The following is a 23687-nucleotide window of genomic DNA, read 5'->3' as shown; positions in this document are numbered from 1 at the left end:
GATGCTGGAATTGTTCCTGCAGCTGTGCTGCCCCAGGGTGGTTCACGCAGGTGCTGCTGGATGGAGATGAAGCCTTTGGGCTTCATCTGCCCACGTGAAAGCACCCTCTTGGGTTTCTCCTTTCCCTTTGCTGAATGCTGGCAGCCTTCCTCCTCCTCCTCTGTCTGCTCCTTTGTTTAGAATGGAGATTAAGCAAACTGGCTCTGCTTTTATCTAGATCTGCTTGGTTGTATATTTTTAAATTGGGATCCGTGGAAGTCCCTTAGTCTCTTGCAGCCCATCAGTTTTCTGGATGGGGCAGCACATGGGATATAATTTGACGCCCACTCAAAGTGGATGGTGCGGAGGGAGGCAGGATTCCTTGTATGCTGTGACTTCCAGTGCAGTGTTTGGAGTGTGAAGTGAGACAAGCAGGTGCCCAGCTCCAGATATCCACGTGGAACTGGCTCATTGCACAGCGTGGTGTTCAGCTCTGGGACTCCTTGCTGTGGGGCAGTGTTGACACTGAGACTGGATAGAGGCCAGCACAGGAATTTGAGAGCTCTCTGCCCTAAGCAGGCAGCGGGACCTGCCCCGTGCCGTGCTTCCCATGAGATCAGCACCCTCTCACCTCATTTTGTTCCTGCTGCAACCAGGAAACATTCCCTTGCGGGCCCTGCGTGGCTTTCATTTCTTCTCTGGCTCTTCCAAAATCTCTCATCTCTGCCTGTTTGGAGAGGAAGAAAATCCCCCTGCCTCATTCTCTGACCGTGGTGACAAGGGGGAGCTCTGCCCTTCCTGCTGTGAGAGACCCCAGGTGCTCCCAGCTGCTGGGAGCCATGGCCTCTTGGCCACTCGCAGCCCTGGAAAGCTGCACAGCTGTACCATAACCAGTCTCTACCTCAGGTGCTGTGGGACCAGAACGGCGTGCTGCGGAGGGAGCTGGAAGCACTGCGTCTTCAGCTGCAGCAGGAGAGCAGGGCCGAGCGAGGGCTGCCAGCTGCAGGTAAAATGCAGGAGGGTTTGTTGCATCTCCATCTTGACAAGAGCAAGGTTTTCTGGTGGTGGGGCTTTCACGGGAGTGTGGAGTGGTTGGTTGTGCCAGAGCTGCTGCTCCTCCTGTTTTTGGCGCTGGGCAGCCTTGGGAGGAAAGAAGGGAGTGATGGATGGTGAGGAAGGAGAGGTGGAGGGAAGGAGGCTCTTCCAACACGTGAGGTGGTGACGGTGCCTTGTGGACTAGGCAGCTGGCTGTGAACAGGCAGATTTTCACTGTAGAGGACTGTGAGGAGGTAATATAGTAAAGGAGAAATAGACTGGGGGTTGGGAGGTTCAGGTTGAGCGTTAGGAAAAAACTTCTTGCACAGAGGGGTGATGCAGCCCTTACGGGACTGGGACTGGTTTCTACATAGAAGGGGGACCTGTGTCATTTGGGGTTGTTGGGATCTGTCTGGATGAAGCTGCAGCCATCCTGATCTAGCTTTGGTGATAGTCCTTCTCTGAGCAGGAGGGGGGACTGGAGAGCCAGAGGCCCAGACTCCAGCACTGCCAGGGGTCTGTGGCCATCCCAAGCATCAAGCACAGGGGCAGTGGATCCAGTCCTGTCTGCAAACCTGTCCTCATAGGGCTTCTCTCTCCCAGTGTGCCTCTCTCCCCGCCCACTGGTTCCCAATTCTGCGTGCACAGAGACGTCACTCACAGTGGAGCAGCTTCGAGAGCAGCTGCAGGACCTGAAAGTGCAGCTGCAAACCAAGGTGAGAGCTATGGGAGCAGATGTCTGACTTCTCAGCACGACTGCTTGGTGAATGGAGGGGGAACGCCTGTCTTCCCCTGCCCATTTTAGCTGGTAGGAAGATGTCGAGCCCTCGCTGGCTGGCAAAGGCTCTGTGGATGTCTCTTCTGTCACCTTGCATCCACCTGGGAGCTGTGGGAGCAGCAGCTCCTCACTGCCACCTCTTGGGCAAAGAACTGCGCTGCAGGGTGGAGGAAGGATGGAGGGGCTGCAGATAACGATGCCCCCTTCTCTCCAGGGTCCCAGTGCTGCAAACAAGGAGAACGGGGAGCAGTGCTGGCTGCTGGGGAAGCTGGGACCCGCTGAGGGCTGCTGTGTGAGACTGGTTATCGTGCTAAGTTCAGTAGGGACCAGAAACCACTAGATCTGTCTGAATTTGAGCTGTTGGAGGAGAGGGGGGGCTCTCAGGGGGACGGTGCTATTACCCCAAATTTTGTCTCTCCAACAGGTAAGCTATTACGAGAAGGAAATTGAGTTAATGAGGAAGAACTTTGAAAGAGAGAAGAAGGACAGCAAAAAAAGCTTCAAGGCTGAGATGAGCAAGGTGGAAGGCCAGAAAAGAGACCTGGAAGAAACGGTTGCAAAGTACGAGGCTGTAATTGATGGACTGAAAGCGCAAAAATGTGTGCAGAGCCTGGAGCTGGAGGAGGAGCTTGAGATGGAGCAGGCCGGGGGAGGAACACAGCTCCCTGAAGATGTACGCTGTCCAAGGCAGCAGCTGCACCGGGAAGGAGAAGAGCTGAGGACGCAGTGCAGGGACAGAGAGGGCCTGAGGTCTGGTATTGTTCTCTTTCTGGGTCTAAGTGGGAAACCGGGGTGGATGCATCCCCTGCTCGTACCAGAATGGGGCTGGGGAGATTTCTCATGGGGCTGGAGAGCTTCAATTTGGAAGAAAATCTGGGCATTGTTGCGGGGCTACAGTAATTCAAAGTGAGATGTCTAAACTCCCCTTACATGAGGACTTTTATTTCAAGTCTTCAGTTTTCCCTCTGTGTTCTACAAGCTTGTGTCAGAGCCAGTGCCCCTCAAAGTCTGTATCTCAAAACAGCGAGGGAAATGAGTTTTTTCCCCAGTGTTTTCTTATGATCTTTCTCTTTCTTTGTTCTTCAGCAAGCTTGCCTCTACTTCCTAGATCATTGCGATCTGCTGTCTTAAAAGCAGCAAAAAATGGCTTAATTTTCTTTATTTGGCCAAAGTAGATTGGCTTGCGCAAGAATAAGGTAGTCACTGAATGAATAATCATCCTCCTTTCCTATGCTTCTGGTTTTGATTCTGCAACCTTCCCAGGGGACAGAGTGGGTTCGTGGAGGAGACTGCGGAGGAATTGGACAGGAAACTGTTCACGCCTGTGCCCTCCTGCTTCTCAGCACATCCCATGACTGCCCCCTACCTTTTCTCTTGCCCCATTTGCCTCACTGTCCCTTTGTGTTCTTCATGACCTCTTGCCAGGACCAGAGTCTGCTTCAGCAGCACACAAGAGGAGGATTTTGCTAGGTTGCCAGCCCAGTTTTAGGGCAAGAGGAGCTGAGATACGGGGTAGGTATAGGAGAAGGGAAGTGACTCAACTAGGGTTTGTGGCAGAGAAGAGGAACAAACCCAAATAACAGAATAACAGAAGCTGGAACCAAAGCTGAAGGCATTTGTCGTGGAGAAGCAAAAGCTTGGTACACAAGGGGCTGTGTTTGGGAAGGAAGCAGAGAGAGCAAAGTAAGGTTTGCCTTCACGCAGCAGGCACAGCAGCATGTCAGGACATAGATGTGATCTGGAGGGCAAAAAGAGGAAGAAACCCTGGGAGACAGAGCAGCACAGTGGCACGGGGAGAAACGTGACAGTCAGGCTGTCAGAATGGAGCCGAGGAGGGAGAGGAACAGGCTGAAGCTGGAGCTGCTACAGCTCAAAAACGTCACGTACTAGCTGGAAAATGAACCCAAAGCTCGAGAGAGTGGCAGGTTTGAGTGCTAAGGCAGTTTGCACAACTCACCTCGTGCTGCTGCTGCTGCAAAAAAAGCAGATGCCTTGTGTAACACAGGGCTGCTCAACAACGTGTTGGTCCAAGACACTCTGACAGCGTCAGGACAGAACAGAGCTGCTCTGACAGCAGCTTCGTTCTGTCTTGCTGTCCCCCGCGTGTCCTTTCCTACCCGTGGGAGTGTGGTCAGAGAGCTGGGATGTGCTCACGTGGCTGTGGCTGGCTGCGCTCGTCTCCTCTGCCTTGCGCAGCTGGACGTGGGTGGTGGAGGTGCCAGAGGGAGAACAGCACGTGAATCCTGATGTGAGACCGCTTCAGAGAGCGGCTGCTGTGTGGGGCGTCCTGCCAAGCGTCAGGGGGAGCAAATGCCACGCGGTGCACTTGTCTTCTCGCTTGGAGAAGAGGGTGAGAACTTCCCCACTCAGCTCCTCTGCCTCCCACACGCAGTGCCAAAAACTGCAGTGCTGCTGGGGCAGACAGGCCGTTCTCCCGTGCTCTCTCCCGAGGAACTGGGATCCTGTGGGGATGTGGAGGTTAGCAGCAGCTGTTGGATAGGGCTGTACAGCTTAACACAGGGCCGAGCTGCCTTCCAGCAGGTGCCAGCATTTGTGGCCTCAGGGGAGACTGGGGGTACCCATAGGAGTGGAAGGACAATAAGGCAGTGAGGCTTCCTTGCATTTAGGCTCATAGCTGTTGTCTTCTGATGCTGTGTGTCCTTAATCCCTTTTATTTCCCTTCCCTTGAAGACCTGCTCCTTCTCTACCACTGACATCTCTTGATTGTCCCTACACATTTTGCCTGAGCCATTGGATGGATGTTTCTCAGACTTCTTTAGTTCTTGACGTCCTTGCAAGGCAAATGGGAATAGAGCAGGGAGCCTGCATAGGATGCCAAGAGCAAACTGGGCCTTTGCACCATTTTTGCATGATTTTCTCATTCTGCTCTCTTTCCCTGCAGGGGAGACCTGTGCTGGCTGCTGGAGGAGAACAGCTTGCTGAAAAGTCAACTTGGGAGACTCCAGCAAGAGCTGAGGGAGGCAAAGGAGAAGGGCAGCAGACGTGATGAGTAAGGGAGGAACCAGCTACGGGAGGCTGGCAAATGGGTGGATAGCTAATGCTTGTAAAAGGGACTGCCACTCAGGTGCATTTACTAGGTTTCTGCTGTCTCAGCCTGCCTTTTGATTGCTCATTTCCAAAAGCCAGCACTCTCACCTACTTTATTCCATGTGAAAGCTGGCAGTGCTGGGCCAGGCCTGGCCAAAGGCTCAGGCAGGGCAGAGGATAGGGTTCAGAGGTGGGCTTGGGGAAGGCACTGGGGACAGAGGTATGCTGAGGGAGTAAAGGGTGGGATTCTCAGTTACGTGAACTTTTTGGTCAGTGGCCTGCTGCTGCCTTAGGAAGCTTGGGATAGGGACTGGGTTCACCCACTGAACTGTGAATCAGGGAGCCGGGTTTCCATTGTGGTTGGTTTCAAGAGTCTATTAAGCTGGCTTTCCCACTGCACTTCATCCCCTGATTTTTAGGCCTCTGACAATGTTGCAGGACTTCAGTTGTCCCCAGTTGTTTTCCCTGAAGTAGGCTGAGGCACCCAACCTGCTCCAGTCAGTTCAGGACCACGTCCATTTTGGCCTGGTTTTGTTTTGTTTTGTAGGGCAAGACTGGGTGTGTGGCTCTCTGAAATGGGGGCTGTGTTTGTTGCTGTCTGGGTTGAAGCTGATCGTATCCCTCTCCCTGACAGGAGACATGTGAGTGAGTTGGGCAGAGAGGAGGTACAAGAGCTGGCTGAAATACCACAATTGATGGAGTCGGTAAGAAGCCATTAGCACTGACTGACAGACTCTTGGCTGAAGGGTTTAGGAGGGCAAAATCTGTACCTGCCTATGGAGGAGAATGGGAATGCGTGCTTCAAACATCCAAACCTAGTTTTGCTTTTAGAACCAGCTTCGTTTTATAGCTTCTCAAGTAGGGAAAAGATGTGTGACAAAGGCCTGTGAAGGCCTTTACAGAAGAGAAAGGTCATATTTACTACAAAACCTCTAGAGAGGTCCTTTTTACGTATTCCCCCAGAAATTTTGCTCATTCCCAGTCTCACACCCACATGCTCACAAGCCCTTGAACACGTGTGTGCAAAAGGCCTGGCCAGGATTGCTTGTGTGCAACGTGGACAAAGGTTGCAGGCTGTCAAATTCGTTCCCATTCCTGGGATTCCTTGTGACTCAGAACTGCAGTCTGCTTTGTGGAAATATCTTTTGTACCCTTCAGGGCCATCACCTGCAACAGGGAGGGACTTTGCTGACCCTTGCTGAGTTCAACTTCCATAAACCTTAGGCCACAGACTCAAAGCCTGCTGTCTGGTTTTCCTCTTTTGGAGGAGAGCTGTTTCTGTTGCCTCTTTTCCTGGGCGGCTAGCAGGGGTGGTGTGTGGGATTTATTGCCACCCTGGTGTTAGATGCAGGCTTCCTGCTGACACGTTATTTGTGCTGTGGTTTGGTTAGACCGCAGGCCAGCATGGCTGTTGGGAATGGTGTCCTGGGAACAACGTCGAGGGGCTGGTTTCCTTTGGTGTTGATGGAGGCTGCTCTTGTAGCCCTTGTTCCATTCTCGTTGCCTACATTTCCATTCATGCTGTGTTCACACCAACCTTAATATTTCTGTTATGCATCTCTATGGTCAGACCCTAGTCCCCCTTGCTGCTTTTCCCGGCAGCTTCCTCCAGGGTTATCAGCTGCGTGGATTTTCTTAACCACGAATGCTGTTCCTGAACGCGGCTGCTGGGATTTGGTCAGGCTGGGAAATGAGGACACATGTCCCTGGTGTATGCAAGGTCCTGCAGTGATAGCAGGGCTCTTGGTTGAGGACCCAGTAGGGACGGGTAAAGTCTCTGTTAGTGCTCATCCCACTCTAAACATCTGTGCATTTTTTTTCCTGAATGTTTTCCAGAGTGAGAAGAACAAAAGAGAGGTCTCCCAGCTGAACACCAAGCTGTGTCAGCTGAGCCGTGAGCTCCCTGAGCATGAGGCCAGCCACGGCGCCGGCCCTGCCACCACCCAGCTGCAGAGCCAGAGGCTGGTGGAAGCTGAGCAGCTGCAAGGAGCGGAGATGGCCGCAAGGCCAGAGCACCACCGGCAGCATGCAACGTGTTGGATGGAGATGGAACTGCTTTGGCAGCAGCTCAAGGCCTCGCAGGAGAAGGTGGGTGCTGCTCGGTCAGTGACAGGGTTGCAGGCTGCTGAGCGGCCCCTGTGGTGTTGGTGTTGCCCTGCTCAGGGCCGTGTTGGGCACCTTCCCCAGGCAGAAAGGACTGTCCTCTTCCTTTTTGGGGCAGACAAAGGACTTGTCCTCCTGCAGCTCCCAGCAGTCTCCATCCCTGGCTTTGTAGGCTGCCTGGCAAGCACCTCTGCCATGGTCCTGCTGCTCTGCTGTGGATGTGCTGATGCGAGAGCTGGGGTAGGGGCTGAGCGTGCTGCCTGACCTCTCCTCTCACCTGCAGCACACCCTGGGGCTGCCCCACTGCTGGCACAAAGCTGTAACCAGCTCTCCGCCTTTCTGTATTGCAGCTCTTAGAAGCCAAAGCAAGCCTGAGCCTGGCCCAGACTCGGCATGCGCTGCAGCTGCAGCAGGCCAAGGCCCAGATGAACAACATGGTGCCAAAGAAACAGTTTGAGCAGCTGCAAACCAGCTTGAGGGAGGAACAGTGCAGGGCTCAGCGGCTCCAGGAAAACCTCCATCGGCAGGCTGAGCAGGCACACAGGCAGCTGGTCAGGACGCAGGTAAGCAGGGACTTGTAGGAGCTCAGTCAAGGGTGCCAGAGGGAGCGCTGCCAGCCTGGAAGGTGGTTGGGGTCAGCAGAGGTTTGGGTGGAAGATGCTGCACATCAAGAGCCCCCATAGGAAATGTACTTGATCTTCATATTCCAGCTGCAATTTTACTTCCTTGTGAACCCAGTCACCAGCCTGTGCTTGAAGAGGAGCCCTCCCCACCCCAATCTACTTACCGCAGGCCAGATACCTTGCCCCTTAGCGGGGCAGGAGCCATCCAGGGAGACCCTGTGCTGGCTCAGGCCTGGGAAAGAGAACTTGAGCCCTCTACGTGGAGATGTAGCCTGCACAGAGTGGGGTGGCTTTATCTGTAGGGCATTGGGTCAACAGGGTGTTGGGGTTTTGCGTGTTCATCCTCTGTTTCAGGACACTGTGATTCAGTCAGACTGACCTGGGCACAGATGGAACAAATCATAACCTAAGGGATTAAAACAAGTGGACGCAGCAACTGCATCCAGGGAAATTTAATTATGTTTCTCCCTGGGTTTTTCTGGGCACAGCTGTGAGAAGGAAGACCATTGGCTTATTTTTTTCTCTTTAATAGAAAACATTGCTGGGAAAGCTGTGTCTTGTCTTGAAATAGGTTGGTGCTGACCGAGGGAAGGTTGTGGGCTTTAGGCACTCCCCCACTGCTCTTGCATCCTGAATGTCTTCTGCTGATCCCACAATCACGCTGCATAGAATGGCTTGGGTTGGAAGGGACCTTAAAGATCATCTAGTTCCAACCTTGAAGAGAAGAGTGTGAAGATCTGTGTGGTCTGGGGGTGCTGGGGGCCAGGTGGGTGCTGGCACAGCCCGACGTTAGGCTTCGTTGCCTGCTGCAGGAGGAACACGAGCGTCTGCTGCAGGTGGCCATGGAGCAGGCGGAGGGGCTGGAGCGTGAGCTGAGGAGCGCTGAAGCCGTGCTGGCAGACAGGGCAGCTCACCTCAAGGATGCACAGGTGGGTGCAGGAGGGGCTGGTGCTGCGTGTCCCTGCTGGGCTGGGAGCCCTCTGAGGGCACGCTGAACCTTAAAGCTTCCTGTCCTCGCTGCAGGCCCAGCTCTCCAGGAACAAACTGCTGATGGAAGACCTCCGTAAGGAGAACAGGGGGTTTGCAGTGGCCCTGCAGGTGGCAGAGCTGAAGCAGAAAAGCACCGAGGAGAAGAACCAGGTGTTGGAGGAGCAGGCATCGGCCCTGAAGCAGCTCATTGGAAAAATCACACCGGCATCTTTGAGTGTGTAATGGGGCGCCTGCTGTGGCAGCCGTGCTGCTGAACCTGGCCGGGACTTGTCAGGTAGGTGTGGAAGGAGAGATCTGGCTGGGTTGGGAAATCAGCTTTGTCCTCCCTGATCTTGCCAGAATTTTCCTGGGTAGAAAGTAGAAAATTGAGAGACCAGAGTCCTTCAAGGAAATTGGTCCTGCGGATAGTTGAATTGCTCCTCTGCAGAGAGTTGTTGTTGGGGCCACCCTGTTACAGGTGGAAAGCCAGGGCAGGAGAGCTGCAGGTTCCTGAATCTGGCTCACTCTGAGCAGGAAAGCTGCATCGTGGCACTAAAATGTGTGCAATAGTAGCAGCAGCTCCTGCTATCTTGCCTGCTCTGAATTTCAGGAACCTCTTGTAACTGATGCTGAACTCTTTTATTCCTTACAGTTCCTCTTGGGCTCTACGAGACGGAGCCTGAAGCTTCCGAAAGCCTGAGCCTAGGGTCCAAACCAACATCGCCTCTGTGGTGAGCAGGCCAGAGGGGCTTCTCTTTTGATTTGAGCCTCCAAGGCTGGGGGTGGTGCTTGTGTCCCCGGTGCAGCACTGTACTTCAGCAAGCCATCCTTACTGCGCTTCCTCAAAAAGGAGACCAGGAGGCAGGGTAAGTGAAGTGCAGCACCTTGCCTTCCTTCTTAGTCTTCACGCACTAGCACTGAGTACTGCTCTTGCCAAAATAAACTGTCAAAAAGGCCACAAAGCCAAGCACTCACATGAGCAAATACCAGGTTTATAGATTGGCATGGGGTGTTACCCTCTGCGTGGAGGATGCATCATTGCCATTACATCCATGCTGTGCTTTGTGCAGGGCCAAGGGTGTTTAGGTGGGGGCTATCGTTACTGCTGTGAAAGGACTCCTGGGGTTACGGTAGGGGGGCTGTGGTGACTACTGCAGGAGAGACAAGCCTAACTGCCTCAGGGTAGTAAAGCAGAGGCTAAGTCACTACAAGACAGAAGGCTTAAATATCAGGCTGTTGTTGGCATAAGAACAAAAGGGGATAAATTGGCCATGAACTAAAACTCAGCTACTGCCTGTAATTCCCAGCTTGGCAGGGCAGCCCCTGGCCATGGGGGACAGGACAGGGATGATGGAAGGAGAGGGCTGGAGGCTGACTGAGGCCTCTGGTTTAGGGGTGCTCTTCCTGCCATGGTGGAGGACAGCTGAGCTTCCTCTTGCTTTGCCTCGGGGCAGCTCTGATTCTAGGGGCTCCCAGGGAAGCTGCATGATGGCAAGGAGGGAAGTCCATGCAGGGTCGCGAAACAAGCCGGGGTTAGCTTGGATGTTCCTTGGCTGAGGCTGGGAGAGCAGTGCAAAAACAGCCTGAATGCTTTATCCTCTACCTGCATTCTTCCCTAAGGCTAGGGAAACCTGTGATCTTACACAGAACTTATGTTTTCAGAAGTGTTATCTCGGCCAATACTCAAAACTGAGCGGTTCCATTATGAAAACTATAGGGAGAACAGCTCTGTAGTCTTGCTGTTTCGGTGCTTACAAAAATCCTTAAAACCCTCCGCTCCCTCTTCCACCCCTCCTCCTCCAAGTAGTCCCTAAGCCCTACCAAACCAGGGTGCTGGGGAAGGTGACCCCATAGAGAAAGAGGCACAGTCAGCAGTGCTCATTCACTCAGCACCTTAAGAAAGCACATTTATAGGCCTCTGATGGCAGAGAAAGCTGTGTCTAGTCCTGGAAAGCTCTTTCAGCCTAACTTGACGTGTGGAAGAGTTCAGAGACACCTAAATAACCAGTGAAGCATCACCCTGCCAGGACAAGATGGGTTGGACCAGAGATCCAGGTCAGAGAGTGTTTAATGAACAGAACATTGACTCTTGAACTATGCAAACTGAAGGCTGAAGCAGTTCTTTATTTTGCAGCTGTGGTGTTCTCCCAGCTTCCACAGCCCAGCTGGTCCGTCTCTTTCTCATGAAGGCACAGGGTGAACAAAGAGCTGCTCCAAGCCCAACAGCATTCACAGAACCTGCAGGTAGCTGTGGGGCTTGGATACAATGGCAGGATTCCTAGGCTTGCTACGTTACCAGTATGCACCCTTTGGTCACGCAGCGCTGGCCAGTATGGTTTGCACACTTTATAAACTTGGAGCTGGTCTTCACGTCAGGCAGTAATAGCTGTTGCACGGAGCTGCAGGGTGCTCCGTGCAGAGGTGCTGAGGTGGCTGAAGTCCTGCACGCACCAGGGTTTGCTCTCCATTATGCACAGGGCATCAGGCAAAGGCTGTCCCTCCTGTCCTGCACGCTTACGACAGGATGTGCTCCAAGACTCCTTGTCTGATTAACTGCTCGCATTTCCAGCGGGGCAAAAAGTGCTGCATGGAAACACAGACAAGTTTTTCCCTGAAATCCAGGGGTGCCAGATCAGGCAGGGCTGAACCGCAGGCCTTGGGAGTGAAAGGGAAGGAAAAGAACAGGAAAGGGGTTTGGACTGCAAGCTCTTGTTACGAGTACCTGGCTATTCTTCTTCAACAGGACCGTGGTTCCATCTTCAATCTCAAATTCTCCATAGTCCCTTAAGCACCGCACCTGCAAAGCAGAAGGGCAGCAGTCTCTGGATCAACAGACCTCCCCTAGAAAATATCAGACAGTACTGCTGACTTAAAACACGTGCTCCAGAAGTCCAAGTATGGACACATTCCTACCCATCTGCTGGAGCCTCATATAGAGCCAACCTGGAAATGCAGAACCAGACTGATCCTGCAGCCTGGGGGCTCTACCCGATGTTCTCTTCCTGCCTTTGCCCGGAGCAAGAAGCACCAGTGAGCAGACCCAGCCCTCCAGAGACTAGAGGAAGACCAGCCCTGCAGAACAGCAGCAGCATTTCCAGGAGACCCTCCCCACACACAGCAGGAAACGCCAGTCTGTTAACACTGAAACGGTCTTAAAGAGCAGGCTGATTGCCACCACGCGTTCTTTCTAAGAGAGTAAAGGAACAGAGCGCTTCAGCTACTGACTGGTACAATTTTTCACATGCTCTTGGATGGTTGCATCAGCTGTGTAAAATTATTTATAGTCTCATCTATCAAAGTCCATTTAAAATAACAATAAACCTCACCTAATTAACAACCCGTAATGTAGGAACAAGGTTTCTAATCAACCCAAAGAGTTCTTTGAAAGGTAGAGTTAAGTTTCTGCAAAATAAATACTTAAAAACTTTTTACTGTGGTTCAGACCCCTCACCCCTACCACACCAATTCCCTGCAGACCAGTAATTCATGTTTCAACATAATTTGAGCCCTCAGTAGGTGAAGAAGTAAAATACTGGCAGGAAGAGTTTAAACAGGAAAGCATAAGAGCTTGTGGAAGCTTTGGTGCCCTGGAAGGCTTTACTCAAAGAACTTCCTAACGGGGAGGGAGGTAAAATTCTCTGAAAAAGAAGAGACAGCTGGGCAAAAAATGTTTGTTCACAGACAGAAATCACCACTCTTCCACTTACTTCGATGTACAGGCTCTTAGGAGGTTTTATGTCCTGCGTAAGGTCCAGCCCCTCCTCTCCTCCTACTGACCTCATGTAGGTAGCCAGGGACTTTTTGTACCGATTGAACCACTCCACCTGCAGACATCAACAGCAGTCCCTCAGGCAAAGCCACGCAGCTCATACTGAAAGGCAGGTGCCTGATGAGCGAGATGCAGTTTGTTTGTGCTGTCAGACCTCTGTTCGTGGCAGCCACCAGTGAATGCAAGTTCTTCTGAAGGGAATAACTGTCCTGGACACAGAGCAATCTGGATTCAGGCTAGCACGCATGCAGAGAACACCATTAGGAGCTCTGTACTTCAGTCCAGAGAGAGAATATGAGAACAGCATGTAGAGACCATAGTTCTGCAGGCTGTGAGTGGGATCTAATGAAGGCCACACGATCCTTTAAGTCGTCAGGCATTACCTGTACTCATTGTACATTCAGGATTGCACCCTTAGAACATGAAGAAACAGATTGACGTTTACAGAAAAGCACGTGAAGTGTCTTATGGTGTTAGCAGGGAGGGGGGAAGGTCATCCATTTTTGACTGTACTAAATAATCCACTGGGGAGAGTAAGTGGAAGGAGGGGAACGGTGCAAGACGAGGCAGACTCACTTCCTCAGCTGACATGTGGAACTGGATGGCGTTCGGCAGGATGCTGCCATACTCCCACCTGAGCGCTCGGATCCGCAGCAACCGGTCGTACCTGGGGCAAGAAATGAGGGGTACAACCAGCACCTTCACCATACCTGGGTCTGCCCTCAGAGCAGAGGGCAAAGGCTCTGGTTACCCTACCTTAATCCCTCTAAAGGATGTTATTTTTGTTAAAAGGATGGGATTTTTGGCCTCTTTGTTAATTAAAACTTTTAAAGCGCAGGAGCAAGCGGTCTTCCTTCTGGTTTTTGGTGATGCCAGCAGGGAACAGAGGCAGCCCCGTTGGCCGGACAGAGGAACCGAGGGCAGGTCGCTCGGGTTGGGGTCCCCAGCACCCCCCCTCCGTACCCCCCAGGGTACTCACAGGTAGGCCACGACGCAGCGCTGGTTCCTCAGCAGGCAGCAGTGGCGAAACCGGATGAGAAAAATCAGGTCCGTCCGGCCCGACTTCGCTTCGGACCTGGGAGAAGAGCCGCGTTACAGCGGGACGGGACGGGGCACGACGGGACCCCCTGAAGCCCCCCGCGGCACTCACACGTCCGCCTGGTTCCGCTCGTACAGCGCCCGCATCTCCTCCAGCGCCTGCCGCAGCTCCTCCGCCTGCAGCACGGGAGGCACTCGGTGAGGACGAGCCCCGGGGGACCCCGTCCCGGTCCCGGCTCCGGTCCCTCCCGTTCCCCCCGACCCCGCTCACCCGGAACGGCGGCAGGTGCCCGCCCGCGGCGCGCTGCAGCTCCCGCACCAGCCCCACCGCCCGCTCCCCCGCCATGCCGCCGCGGCGCGCGCGCGGGAAAGCCGCGCCGGCCCGCAGCCAATGGGAGGCGACCGAGGGGGCGGGGCCGTCGGGGGACACGCCCTCCCCCCCCCCCCCCGCGGGGACCGCCCAGGCGCGCGCGCGCGCCGGGGACGCCCTGGGAGCGCCCCGGGGGTTCCCGAGCTGGGGGGATGGAGACTTGGCATGATGTTGTGTGATGACTGTTTTTTTTAAAATTGCATTTTAAAATCCCATTTTTAATTGCATTTTTTAAAATGGAATTTTTAATTGCATTTTAAAAATTGCATTATTTCGTTTTTAAATTGCATTTTTTAATTGCATTTTTAAAATCGAACTTTGTTTTTCTAATTACATTTTAAAAATCGCATTCCTTTGTTTTTAAATTGTATTTTTAAGTTGTATTCTTTTTTAATTGCATTTTTAAAATCGCATTCTTTTGTTTTTTAAATTGCCTTTTTAAATTGCGTTTTTTAAGTTGCCTATTTATTTTTTTAAATTGCATCTTTAAAATTGCATCTTTTGGTTTTAATATCATTTTTAAATCGCATTTTTGTTTGTAATTACATTTTTAATTGCTTTTAAAATTACATTTTTAATTGCTTTTTAAAATTGCATTTTAATTGCTTTTTTAAAGTGCATTTTTAAAATTGCATTTCTTAAATTGCATTTTTGTGTCATTTTTTTAAACTGCATTTTTAAATGGCATTTTAAATTGTTTTTTAAAATTGCATTTTGAAACAATGCAATTAAAAAAAATATATTTTTTTAAAAAAAGGCATGCCTGTCACTCCTCTTTTGGGTCTTATCCAGGGTGCTACACACTGTTGTCTCTCTGATGACCCCTCCCTGTGCCACCCCATCCCATCCTGCTTCATCTCCAGCATCCTCCAAACCCGAAGCCTGCCAGAACTGCAGGGTGTGGGAGGGAAGAAAAGATGCGAGGCCCGTTTCCAGATGGGGCAGGGAACCTTTTAGTTCCCAACACCCAGGAAATGGAAATAAAAACCCGGCAGCCCATCCGAGCTAGAAGTGATAAGGGCATCAAATGTCTGTCCCTAATTCCAGCTGCAGCTGCTGCAAATCGGCTGCTGGGGTTTGCTGGGGGGTGGAAACGTAACCGAGCCCGAGTGAGTGTCGGGCTCTGCCTCACCTCACTGCTCTGCCAGATTAAACAGGCCTCGTACATAAAAATAGACAAAATGAATGAGGAATTTACAAACATCTATATTTTGTGTTAGGAAATGTGATAAAATTAGGAAAACAGCTGAGGACACTGATTTATACAACTCTGACTATTTCAGGCAATGAGAGGTTTACATAGCACAGTTTAACAAGATAAAAGGTCTCCCACGAAGTACACGGATGACAGACAGCTCATCTGGATTCGACACAACACAGCATCAAGTACACACGTAATGTGATGAACAGTGCCAGGTCATTCCCCAGTTAGGTAACATACAACCTCTTGAATAAGGCGATTCAAATGTAACTCGTAAGTCAAATCACAACATACCCAGGCAGCATGCAGGGAAAAGTCATTTATTTTGTACATTGGAATGACACACCTTGCAACAGGTTCCCATTTTATGCAGTTAGAGCAACAGGATATAAACCATTCAAATAATATATATATGTCAACAGTTGTCTTTACTGGAATAAAGATTATCTGGTTTCTTTTTTTTTTTTCCTTTTTTTTTTTTTTTGGTAAAAATAAAACTATTTGAATTCACTAATTAACAAAATGCACAGTGATCAGAAACCCAATTCTTCTCATGGTTGCCATCCCTGCCTCGCTCGCCTGTCTCTGCGATGCCGTGGCTGCATAACTCTGGCTTCAGGGGAGCGCTTTGCACGCAGGAGCCAAAAACTCGTGGCTCCCACAGCTGCGGACTGTGCCCGGGGCTTTATCCCGCGCCTTGGCTCCTGCAACATCCCTGCCTTCCGGCGCCCACAGCCTGCATCCCGTTTCCTTATTACCAATCGATTCCTCTGGCTCTTTACCACCAAGAAATATAAGAAACCATGGATCTGCTCAGAAGCAAAAAAAAAAAAAAAAAAAAAAAAAAAAAAAAAAACCCCACACCCAAATGACCAAACAACAGAAACCTGAGCCCATAGTCTCTCTGATGTGGTGGAGCCTAAAAGATGCGGCCGAGGAGGGATTTCCAGTGCAACAGGTGTAGGGATCACTAAAGACAATGCCTTTTTTTTTTTTTTCTCCCAGTGTTAAAAATTTCTTTCAAGAGGAAACTATGAAGAAGGGAAATAAGACTTTTCCCTACACAAAAACAATAATCGAAATAAAAAATCTGTAATTTCTGAACAGACCTGTCTGGGCAGCTTCTCCCTGGTAAAGACCATCTGCCCGTGTCCTGCAGTGGCTGGGGCTCCCCTGGGAATCCCCTCCTGGGATTTTGGGGTTGATTTCGGGATTCTCAGGGAATGGCTTTTAGGGGGCCCTGATCTCGCTCTCCTCCGCTGGGTCCTGTTCTTCACCTGACCGCTAAAAAGTGATCCTGCGCCTCCCTGCTACTCCATTTACTGCTCCGGTTAAAATAAAATAATTAAAAAAAATCATTGGCATCTTTCATTGCCCTTAAATATACAAAAAAAAGCAAATCTTCAAAAGAGAGCAGGGAGAAAGGTGCTTTCACAATGACATTCAGAGCAAAAAGAGAGAAACGACATTTTACAAGTCATTAGAGAGCTATCTTTGGCAGAATATTTCAAATAAATTATTATTACAAACATTTTCTGCAGTCGTATAGTTACTTGGAACATTTCACTTTCAGCTACGGGGTTACTCGTTCACTACTCTCTATCAATAGGAAAACACCACGAATATATAAAAATAGATGAGCTTAGCATGACTTTTTGGGCTACCATGGCCGCCTCCGATGGTCTCGAAGGCAGCAGGGAGTGGGTTTTTGGAGCTCACGCCTCCGGGTAGCCGAGCACTGGTTGTGAACGGGGATGGCAGTGGTGCTGAAGGCCCCAGTTTGGGCCCTGCCCCGGTTTTGATGCCGGGTCCCAGTCCCCATGTCCCCGCTCACCCCCTGGGATGCCGGGTGGCCCGGTCCCAACCTTCCCCCCCAACCCCTTCTCCATGAACATTTAGGTTTAAATACTTTGCTTTTTTGTTTATACAGCATGTACAGAATATACAGCACCGGGTGATTATTTCCCAGTCGACTACGAGCGTCTCCCAAGATGGCCTCTTTTATCAACAAATATATATAAATCGACAGTCATAAAAGAGTCGTACCAACAAATAGTATGGCTTTTCAAAGAGTGTAGCTGCATTGTGCCGTTGAGCTGACAAGGAAGAGGAAGAGAGATGGTGGGGAGGGAGGCTGGAAGCGCGAGCTGGCGGGGGGGAGCCGTCGGCCCCCAGGGACAGCAGGGAGCTCCGGGGGTGCTGGGCGGCTGTCACAGGAGAGCAGGAAAGCGCCCACCTCACAGGGTGCATCAGCCCTTCCCCTGGCTTTTTAGGGCCACAAAGTCTCTCTGAGCTTTATCTCCTGCCCTGATGGGAGGCCCGAGCCCGCCTCGCTGGTGGAACGGAGAGCGGGACGGAGAAGCTGCTGGCTTGGCTGGGCCTTGGCCAAGAGGGCTGCACCTCTGTGTCCTCTGCAGGCTCGTGGCAAGAGGCTGTTTTCTGCTCCAAAAAGAGGAGACATTGCTTTGCTTTCCCCGTGCTTCAAGTGTGCGGAATGGCTTTTGAGAGCTGGAGTGGTCGCTCGAGCATCGAGATAACCGGGCCACTCCATTACGGGGGAAAATCACTCCTAAATTCCTCCTACAGCTGCTTTTTGCCTAGTTCCTGTCTCGTTTTCCACTTTGTCAGAACATTACGGTCATTCCTTCCAGGCCTCTCCGGCTGAAATCAGGGCTGGTGCTCACACGGGGAGCCCAGGCCTCACCCTTGGCTCTGCCTGCAGGGATCGCTGTCTGGAGACAGCAAAACTCCGTACCCTCTTCTTGCTTGGCTAAGAGCAGTATTTGGGCCTGGTGAGCACCAGGGACCTCTCCAGGCAACCCATGGGCCGTGGGAGGTATGAAGGTGCCCATGGGGAAGTCCTGGTTTTGACAGCACACCTCATGCCACATCTCTTTGGCACAAAGACCCGGGAAGCAGAGGGCTGTGTCCTACCAAACCTGGTATTTTGTGGCTTTCACCTCCACGTAGCAGCACGCTAGAGCTAGGACACTTAGGAGAATTCAGCAACTTCTCCCATCCATCCACAAACAAAACTGTTTTGCCAGATTGCTGAGCCACGTCCTCAACAGACAGTCATGAAAGCTGGGTTATCTGTAGAGCTGAGCCTCCTGCTTAACAACTGAGGTCTTAATGCATTGTGGAAAAAAATAAAATAAAAACAGAAGAGCTGAACAAGCCTTGTCAGAAGCAGAGTTGTCATCAGGGAAAAAATACAGAGTTTTCTTTCTCGCTAACGCAGCGGCTATCATGTCAAAGCGTTATCATAGCCTTTTGCTCTCTGGAGCTGCTGGAAGCTGTGCCTGCTTCCCGATGAAGAGCAGGATGAGCAGTGCTCCCGCCCGGCTCGCTCTGCGAGCACGTTTGCTCACGAGCTGGGCAGACAAGGGGAGCCACATGGAGCCAACAAATGAAGGCACAACAGGTGCCCGTTCATCTCCTTCTGCTTGGGGGGAGTCCAGCCACGGGGCGTCTAATTGCGGCTCTCTTTGCTCAGCGAGACCAAGCCAACGCACAGGGCTAGAGCTGAAGGCAAGGAGCAATCCAGTCGCACACCTCCCTGGATCCTTAGGAGTCACAAAGCCACCAGTTTCCAAAGGCTTTCGTTATCACCCCTGAATATGACTGATAGCAGCCGGGGACATGGGCTCTGAACTAGAAATAGAGAGGAAATAAATCCAGCCTCTACAGAGAGGTCAAGGGGTGCAGGGAGAGAGCCCCGTGGTTGTCATCTGTGCCCTGCAAGGGTTTGGGAGCTCTTAAGTGTGGTTAAGCATCCCAAGTCCTTGCATCTGAAGGTTTCACAGCAAGAAGGACGTTGTCTCCTGCCTGTGCCCTCCTTAGAACATCCTCATGCCATCACTACACAGCTGGGCTGGGTCTTAATCAAACTCTGCCCACTTTAATGGGGTAAATATTTTTTTAGAGCACTGAGAACAGGCACTGTTTTGAGGTAAAGGAGTTGAGATGGGTCTCGAACCCCGCGTTAAAGCAGTTAGTTTGCTCTGAAGTGTAGAGCCAGGCTTGGGTTTGGGGGAACTAGAACGTCCGCGGGCCTTGATAACGGTGGAAATTCAGCAGAAATGTTTAATCTTCCAGACTTTGTGAACGAGGCAGAGCAGGGCAATAAGAATGAGCAGGAAGGGCTCAGCATGCCCATCCTCTCTCCTCCTTGACCTGGGAACTTGCAGGTTCCTTTGCTTGCATGGCCTCGACTCCGAGGTGCTGGGGTTGTGGTGCTGATACTGCTTCCCACCACCAGCTGCACCAAGACATGCACCCATAGCCACAGCAGTCGAGGTGGGGACGCGTGCCGTGGCAGCACCTAAAATGGGGTTTCCAGTTCTGGGTGAGACCCCCTGGTGCTCCCCCTGTCCCCATGCTCCCCGATGCTGGACATCCCACCGGCAGCGCCTGCCTTGGCAGCTTTCCTGTCCCTCCGCATGAGGGCTGTCGCTGGCTGGCGAGAGGCTCTCGGCACCTCGGCTTCCAAAAGGAGGGAGGCTCAAGTCCTTAAAAGGTGAGGAATCCGGCTGTATTTATTGTCCCCCGGGGCATTTTGCAAGAATACAGATGCCTCTGGATGCTTTCCTGCGCAAGTCAAGTTTGTACAAGATAAACAGGCTTTCCTGCAGCTGTGCGTGTGCGTGTGGTCGGTCATCGGGAGAGGCCAGAGGGGTTCCTGGTGCTCTGCAAACACTTCCCCGGATGGCGCGGGTGCCAAAGCCTATGGAAAAACAATGCAAAGGCTTCTCCTGGAGTAACACCCTCTGGCATGAACTTTTCCCTCTTCTCTCTGCTCCTGGCACACCGACACTTTCTGGCTGTTCCCCCTTGGTAAGGCAGCTCCTCCCTAGGTATGGATATGGTCCCCAACACCACTGCGCACAGTTCTTACCCGAGCACTTAAAAATAACCCTAACAATAACACACAGCCTCTGCTCCTCTCCTCCCCGCCCACGGCAGAAATAGCACGGCAAGTTTACAGACCGCATCCAGACTTCTGACATATCTGAGGCACGTGGCTACCAGAAAGGGTACAAAGCCCGCCTCTGCCCTCTTGTCCTTGAAGGAAGTGATGAAAACGGGGAGAAAAACCCACAAATGCTGGCACCAGGGACCTCCAGAGTCCGTGCGTCTCGAGGAGGAGTGCAGTTTACGGGCAAACGGGTGTCACTCTTTGCATAAGCTCATTGCAGATGCCAAAAGCATGGGGTTGGCGGAGAATAATTGCACAAACAAGGCTGGTGTTAACCGTGTGATTTAGGCCTTGTCCTAAGCAAGCAGTACTCCATCATTCCCGCTGGAAAGCTCTCTGAGCAGAACGCTTATTTACTGCCGGTTAAACCACGCCGCTACACGCGTCCCGTTTGACTTGTTAATGACTTCGGTGACTGTGATTCATCCTGGAGAAGCAAAAGGATGATGAGAGTGAAATACCAGCATCACCTTTCGGAAGATGTAATTACTGGATCAGGAGAACTGCTTCGCTCTCACAATTCACTGCCTGGGAGGAGCACACGGGCGTGACCGACTGCTCTTGGCTGGGGCTTGACAAAGGCTGACGGCTGAGCTGCACTCATCCTGGAGGATGCTGAGTGCTGGCAGGGAGAGGAGGGTCAGTGGCTCAGATGGCAAAAAGCAGCCTTATTTATTTTTGGGGAAAAGGCCAGGCTCGTGCTGCCCAGTGATTGCATGAAATCCTCCGGCTGTGGGGGAACATCATTTACCTGCTTTGGAGCTCCAAAGCCAGGCGCTGCTGCTGCTGCCGGCCTCACCGTCTGTGCAGCCCCATCCTGAGCCTGCCGGCGCCCCAGGAGCTGCGGACCTAAGCCTGGTCCCCTGCAACGGGACACATTTTAAAGGTGCGGAGGGGACCTGGGCTCTTTGCAGCTCTGAGCGTCCCTCTGTGGAGCCCTCCGCATGTGTGTGCTGCCTGGAGGGGCCCTGCCAGCTGAACCACGAGGCTGGATGAACAGCAAACAGGAGCAGTTCTGTGCAACTGGGGAGCACGTGCAAAAAGGGCTGCTAAGTTCCTCGCAGGCAGCTGCATGACTCTCCCTGAGTCTGGGGCAAACCAGCACTGACGGGGCGCTCAGCACAGGAGCAGCATCTGGCCCCCAAAGGGCTTCACTTGCAAGTTTTGTCCTTGGGCGGTTTCCTGCGTCCCTCTGAGAGCCGCCGCTGCACCCCAGCACGCTGAGCTCGACGGCGATGGAGCAAGAGGAAAGCTGTGAGGTGGGGCAGGAAGGTGTGTGTGGAGGCCCCGACACCCCCATCAGCAGCAGAAACACAACGAAGGCAAAGCGATGAATAAATAAGAAATGGGTGCAACGTAAAGGGAGACAAGGAGTGGGAAGGGGAGGGTTTTCCATAGAGAATATGCAGGAGCACTACTGGATCCATGAGGAATCATTACAAACTTTATTTGTCTGTGCATCGTGTACCATTGATAAGGATCATCACAATTAGTGGACTCACTGCCTATAGTGGTGGGCAATACACACAAAGAAAAATCAATGAAGCCAAACAAATGAAAATGAAATCATTGTACATAAAGGTAATTGCAGACCTGAACAACCTGCATTTGTGTTCAATTCCTCCCCCAAAACAATGAGAAACCCAAAAGAAAACCCCAAGAACCTTTCAAAAATGAAAAAAAAAAAGCTTTGACAAGGAAAAAAAAATATATCTTTAGACTCTTGGAGAAAATCTTACAACAGGTTAATTGAAGTTTCCACAGCTTGTTCAAAATGAGTACAGATACCCCAGCCAACTGGTTGAGGTACAGAGGTGCTTCTCAGCCGGGTCGGAGGAGCTCGCCAGTGACGTGCAGGCTGGGGGTTTGCCTGGCTGGGCCACCAGGTGGGTGGTGTGGGGTGAGAAGACACCCATCAACACCATGCACAACCTTATCCTGGAAAGACAGGGTGGTGCTGAGTGACACCTGCCCCATCTCACCCTTCCCATTGGTTTCGGAGGGGAGATGCCCTGCTGGATGCATCCCCTTTGCTCTGCCTCCTCTCTGTCACCCTGGCCAAGGCCACTGGTCCCACCTCATCTCTGTGCCAGGGCTGTGCCCTGCTCGGCACCGAGCTCACACTCGCTGCGTGCTGAATGATCAATCCCAGAGGCAATGCCTAGTGCTAAGCACTGCTGGCGGTGCAAACGTGTCCTTTTTCCTCAGGGAATGCTTCATGGCTACCTTCAGAGTTGTGGGAGACCTCATTACGGCCCTTCAGCTCTCACACTAAACTGTTCTGCCTCCAAATGGCTGTGGGGAAGGAGCAGCCCTGAGGACTGATCCCGATGGCTTAGCACTCAGAAACAGGGGCTGTCTCTTGGCCCCCGAGGACACAGAAACACCCACGTGGCTGTTATTGCTTCTCAGGGACCCGTGCGCGGAGCAGTGAATAGTGAAAGCTTTCCCTCCTTTCCCCCCCCTCCCCGTGAAGAGGAAACAAACAACCAAAAAAAAAAAAAACAACCAACCAACAACAAAAAAACTATGGGAGAAACTAAACTACCTAAAATAAATAAAGCCAGGTGAAAAGGAAACACTTGTATCTGCAATGCTCAACCCACATGGCTGGAAGGACTATCACTATAGGATGCTATATACAGGTAGGGTTCGTTTCATTCATGCAAAATGTTACTAGTACCACGACAGCATGCCCGGGGGGTGGATGAGGTGGGGGTGATGGGCTGGGCAGAGGACGGGCGCTGTGGGACCTCAGCGTAGGACACTGGACACGAGGCTGCGTCCCCAAAGCACGGAGGGTGGGGGAAAAGGAGAAAATGGGGGGGGGAAGGGAGGGGAAATGCTAATTATACACACATCAAAATGAAAAAAAAAATCGAATGACGAAAATGGTTGTGTTCTATCCTTAGAAAGCTCCCAGTTTCCCCTTTTTCTTCAGTCTGGTCTCTCGCTTCTTTCTGACAGGGCCAGAGGGGACGTTCCCAAGTGGCGAAGGCGGATGGAGGATGCTCGGAGGTCAGGACCCTCGCTCGCCTCTCCTTCCCTTGCCCACCGGCTCCGTTTCTCACCAGCCACTCCGGCCTTCCCTGTGCCAACGCGCCCCGGTCGCCTTCGCATCCATCCTCCTGGGGGGGCGGTGAGAGCGATGGGACAGGGCTCGGTCGCTGCCGGCTGCTCTCGCTGGTAGAGTTGCAAAGAGGGGACCCCTGGGAAGGGGGTCCAGCCGGCTTTGGGGTCCCTCCTAGTTCAAAGGACGCTCCAAAGCCGCTTTCCATCAGCAGGTGTGTGAACATGGCAAATCTCTTTTATTCTTTCTCTGTTCATTATACACAGCGTTATATCTATATCTATACCTATATATTGCTCTATATAGATACATATAGATATATATATATTTACTATCTCTGATTGTTCCTTTAGAAGCCCTTTATGTGGCAGTAGGCTTCCAGAGATGAGAAGAATATGTACAAGAGCCACAGGAGGATAAAGAGTGAGGATGTGAGCAGCTTGGAAGTCCGCGGCCCGCCCAGCTCACCTCCAATTTCGGGTCTCCGCCGATAGAGCAACACACCCACACTGATAAAAGCAAAAATGGTGAAGAGGGTGACGGAGAAGGCCAGGGTGCCGGGCGAGACTTCGAAGGCTTGTCCGTGTGCCGCGTGGTAGATGGCCGCGATGGACCAGGCCACCCCGATGCCCAAGAAAACGTTCACGGCATTGCTCCCGGTGACATTCCCGATGGAGGCGTCCGCGTACTGGTCCTGTGTTGCTGCTACTTTGCTGGCAAATGTGT

General features: G+C 51.9%; 3 protein-coding genes and 1 long non-coding RNA gene across 11 annotated transcripts in view; 2 read left to right on the top strand and 2 right to left on the bottom strand.

Moving 5' to 3' along the window:
• The window catches only part of NINL (ninein like), a 17075-nt gene extending 5201 nt beyond the window's left edge, over nucleotides 1-11874 (top strand). The window contains exons 9-19 of the mRNA XM_040551840.1: nucleotides 886-985; nucleotides 1618-1730; nucleotides 2217-2542; nucleotides 4695-4802; nucleotides 5475-5544; nucleotides 6677-6928; nucleotides 7294-7506; nucleotides 8379-8495; nucleotides 8590-8830; nucleotides 9188-9401; nucleotides 11279-11874. Of these exons, the coding sequence (XP_040407774.1) occupies nucleotides 886-985; nucleotides 1618-1730; nucleotides 2217-2542; nucleotides 4695-4802; nucleotides 5475-5544; nucleotides 6677-6928; nucleotides 7294-7506; nucleotides 8379-8495; nucleotides 8590-8778 (1488 nt within the window). The 3' untranslated portion in view covers nucleotides 8779-8830; nucleotides 9188-9401; nucleotides 11279-11874. The remainder of the gene's footprint in view (nucleotides 1-885; nucleotides 986-1617; nucleotides 1731-2216; nucleotides 2543-4694; nucleotides 4803-5474; nucleotides 5545-6676; nucleotides 6929-7293; nucleotides 7507-8378; nucleotides 8496-8589; nucleotides 8831-9187; nucleotides 9402-11278) is intronic.
• GINS1 (GINS complex subunit 1) lies at nucleotides 9188-13743 on the bottom strand. Of its 2 annotated transcripts, none has more exons than XM_040551860.1 (7): nucleotides 13614-13743; nucleotides 13455-13519; nucleotides 13284-13379; nucleotides 12881-12971; nucleotides 12243-12359; nucleotides 11280-11332; nucleotides 9188-9402 (listed from the first exon to the last, which is right to left on the bottom strand). In XM_040551860.1, the coding sequence occupies exons 1-7, from the start codon at nucleotides 13686-13688 to the stop codon at nucleotides 9378-9380; spliced, it is 522 nt and encodes a 173-aa protein (XP_040407794.1). In that variant the 5' UTR covers nucleotides 13689-13743; the 3' UTR covers nucleotides 9188-9377. The 2 variants fall into 2 exon arrangements, with proteins under 2 accessions (XP_040407794.1, XP_040407793.1); XM_040551859.1 differs by lacking the exon at nucleotides 9188-9402 and adding an exon at nucleotides 10640-11118 and having other exon boundaries at nucleotides 11258-11332.
• Nucleotides 13461-21446, top strand: LOC121067404. Its single transcript, XR_005818280.1, has 2 exons — nucleotides 13461-13540; nucleotides 14505-21446. It is a non-coding gene; the product is annotated as an uncharacterized LOC121067404 (long non-coding RNA).
• Nucleotides 21314-23687, bottom strand: part of SLC8A1 (solute carrier family 8 member A1) — a 102329-nt gene continuing 99955 nt past the window's right edge. For all 7 annotated transcript variants that reach the window (XM_040551839.1, XM_040551833.1, XM_040551836.1 and 4 more), the window contains one exon: nucleotides 21314-23687. In XM_040551839.1, the coding sequence (XP_040407773.1) occupies nucleotides 23311-23687 (377 nt within the window). In that variant the 3' untranslated portion in view covers nucleotides 21314-23310.

Source organism: Cygnus olor, chromosome 3 (genome assembly GCF_009769625.2).
Source record: "Cygnus olor isolate bCygOlo1 chromosome 3, bCygOlo1.pri.v2, whole genome shotgun sequence".
NCBI lineage: Eukaryota > Metazoa > Chordata > Aves > Anseriformes > Anatidae > Cygnus > Cygnus olor.
The sequence above is the reverse complement of the archived record's forward strand: the minus strand, read 5'-3'. Positions and strand labels throughout refer to the sequence as shown.